The following is a 2,442-nucleotide window of genomic DNA, read 5'->3' as shown; positions in this document are numbered from 1 at the left end:
CTTCGTGTTGTGTCTTCATCATATTGGTCATCGACTAAGCTCCTTGAATCGTGTATTCATGAACGATCTTTTGTGTAGTCTTCAATGAAAGCTTGAAGTGTATCTTCTTGTATGATCATTTGCGAGCAAAATAATGTTAACGGTTGAGGCTGAGGCGCGTGTTCAACACGCTTCCCTTAAAACAGATTTCGGGTATCTACTAAAGAGTCCGTCTGTCTCCCAGGGTACAACAGCCGAAACAGTATGTACTGCCGGGAAAGGCTACGTGCCCGAGGTTACACCGGGTATATTGGTGTTCTTGAAAAGGAATCCTAAAGAATAAGATGGTGAAGGAATTGAGTAGAGAGAACTCCTCTCTAACCATATGGATTTTTTTTTAAAGTGAACACAATTCAAGCACCATCCAATAAGGCACAAAGCCTACTAATGTATACAAGATTTTAAAGAAAATCAAGTGTCTCACTTAATTAGTAACTTAATGCTATAATAAAAACTTATTAAGTGTCATCAAGCTACTATACTCAAGAGTTTCACCAAACCAAGAGTTTTATGTTATTATTACAATAATTAATTTCCATTCATTATTTCTAATTTTCCAACACAAATAGTAAGGAGTGCCTCTCCTTATGAACCTTGCAAGGTTTCGTCTCTCCTCCAACTTGGGACAAGTTCCTACATATTCTATTTATTTTGTTAAAACTTTTGCCAACTTCAGCAAGTTCATTATTTTGAAAGAAAAAACATCGACATCTCATTCATTTAGTTCTGTTTTGGACACGGTTTGGTTGTTACGACGCTCACACAACACAAATAACAAAAATTACTTGACACTTTTATTAACCAATATTACATACAGATATTTGTGTCCAAAGTTAATGAAATGTACACTTTTATACTTGGTGAAAAATATTCTTTTTCATGATCAAGTTTTCCAGCATCTTGTATTAATGTTAGTATTCTTATTTGTTATTATATTACTTCTTTTATTACTATTGTTATTAATTAAAATATCATCATTAGTAATAGTACCTATTATTATTATTATTATTATTATGTGTTGCAAAGGAGAATACCTCAGCTTAAGATTTTTTTTTTCCTATGCATTGTGAGTAGGAAGAGGTACCAAGTGTCAACTTGTTTACAGCAAAAGTGATTAATTTGAAACAAATAATGAGGAGCATTATTCTTATCCAGAAAGAATTCTCTTCTATCATAGTCTATAATTTTTTATATTCTTCCTTAGCATCCCCTATATAAGTGGCAATGAAACACCAACATCTCACATTTGATCTACTATTGTTAATACAATCTTACTAAATGGATAGAGTTATTGACTTGGCATCTAAGAAAGCTGCAGTTATCTTCACCAAGAGCTCTTGTTGTATGTGCCATAGTATTAAGACACTGTTTTATGAACTTGGTGCTAGTCCTGCCATTCATGAAGTTGATCATGATGCTGATATGGAGTGGGCCCTACGACGCCTTGGTTGTAATCCCGCTATTCCAGCAGTGTTTATAGGTGGTAAATATGTAGGGTCGGCCCGCGATGTTATTTCTCTTCATGTTGATGGAACCTTGAAACAGAAGCTTATTGAGGCAAAAGCTATCTGGTTTTAGCTAGTGGTTTCATAAATAAAATAAATGTGCTAAGTACAACATCATGCTAGAATAACATGATTGTACTTGTAATTATAAAAGCCTCTAATGTTTTTTGCATGCTCTCTTGACTGTACATAAAGGAGTCACACTTAATTTGTTTATGCATGACTTCCTGGTCTTCAAGATACATAGCTTTTTGTAAACTATTGCTTTCTTTATGTATTAATCATATGTATGTTTGTACGAAATATGGAGTTTAGGGAGTGTAAGTGGTAGCAGTGACGAAACTTCGATGAAATCCTTTGTCCATGATTGGTAGAGAGCTGTTGTGGGAATTGATCAAGGAAAGGATGTGGGCTAGGTGAGGCCCAATGGGCTGAACTTTCCTAGCCATCCCTAACGTGTTTCTGGCAGATAGATGTAGTGGTGTGAAAAAAAATGGGTTCGGAACCGGTTAACCGGAAACTGAACCGAATAGGTTCGTGTCTAAAACCGGATTCTACCAAACCAGTTTCCAAACCGAAATAAACCGCCGGTTTGCATAGCGGTTTGGGTATTTTACAATCAAACCGGTTTAAAACGACCTGAACCGGCCTGGATCAGTTTGGCTACTTCTATGCTTAAACCGGTTTCTAAACCGAACCGGTTTGACCCAAACCGATTTTGAATATGCAAAAACCAAACTGGTTCGATTTGTAAAAAAACCGGTCTTGTAGATGAAACAAACAATTCTGTCCTTAACAACCATAAAAATGTAAAAATGTGATTTTTCATGTTTCCATAATGATGTGTTTTCTTCAAACCAATTTATGTCTCACGTGAGTTGGTGTTGTGAATACTGTG

General features: G+C 35.6%; 1 protein-coding gene across 1 annotated transcript; it reads left to right on the top strand.

Annotated features, from left to right (window-relative positions):
- Positions 1 to 1,290: 1,290 nt before the first annotated feature.
- On the top strand, positions 1,291 to 1,617 carry LOC143591539 (glutaredoxin-C11-like). The gene has a single exon (XM_077071719.1). It carries the CDS (start codon positions 1,318 to 1,320, stop codon positions 1,615 to 1,617), a length of 300 nt encoding a protein of 99 aa, XP_076927834.1. The 5' UTR covers positions 1,291 to 1,317.
- The last annotated feature ends 825 nt before the right edge of the window (positions 1,618 to 2,442 follow it).

The sequence above is a fragment of the Bidens hawaiensis genome, unplaced genomic scaffold (assembly GCF_021521415.1).
Source record: "Bidens hawaiensis isolate Kalapana, Puna unplaced genomic scaffold, B.hawaiensis_p1.1 tig00039879_1, whole genome shotgun sequence".
In the NCBI taxonomy this organism is placed as follows: domain Eukaryota; kingdom Viridiplantae; phylum Streptophyta; class Magnoliopsida; order Asterales; family Asteraceae; genus Bidens; species Bidens hawaiensis.
Note: the sequence above shows the minus strand (reverse complement) of the source record. Positions and strands in the feature narration are given on the sequence as shown.

Bases quoted from the DNA above. Each gene is read 5' to 3' on its own strand.
- LOC143591539 (XM_077071719.1), top strand. From the start codon at position 1,318: ATGGATAGAGTTATTGACTTGGCATCTAAGAAAGCTGCAGTTATCTTC.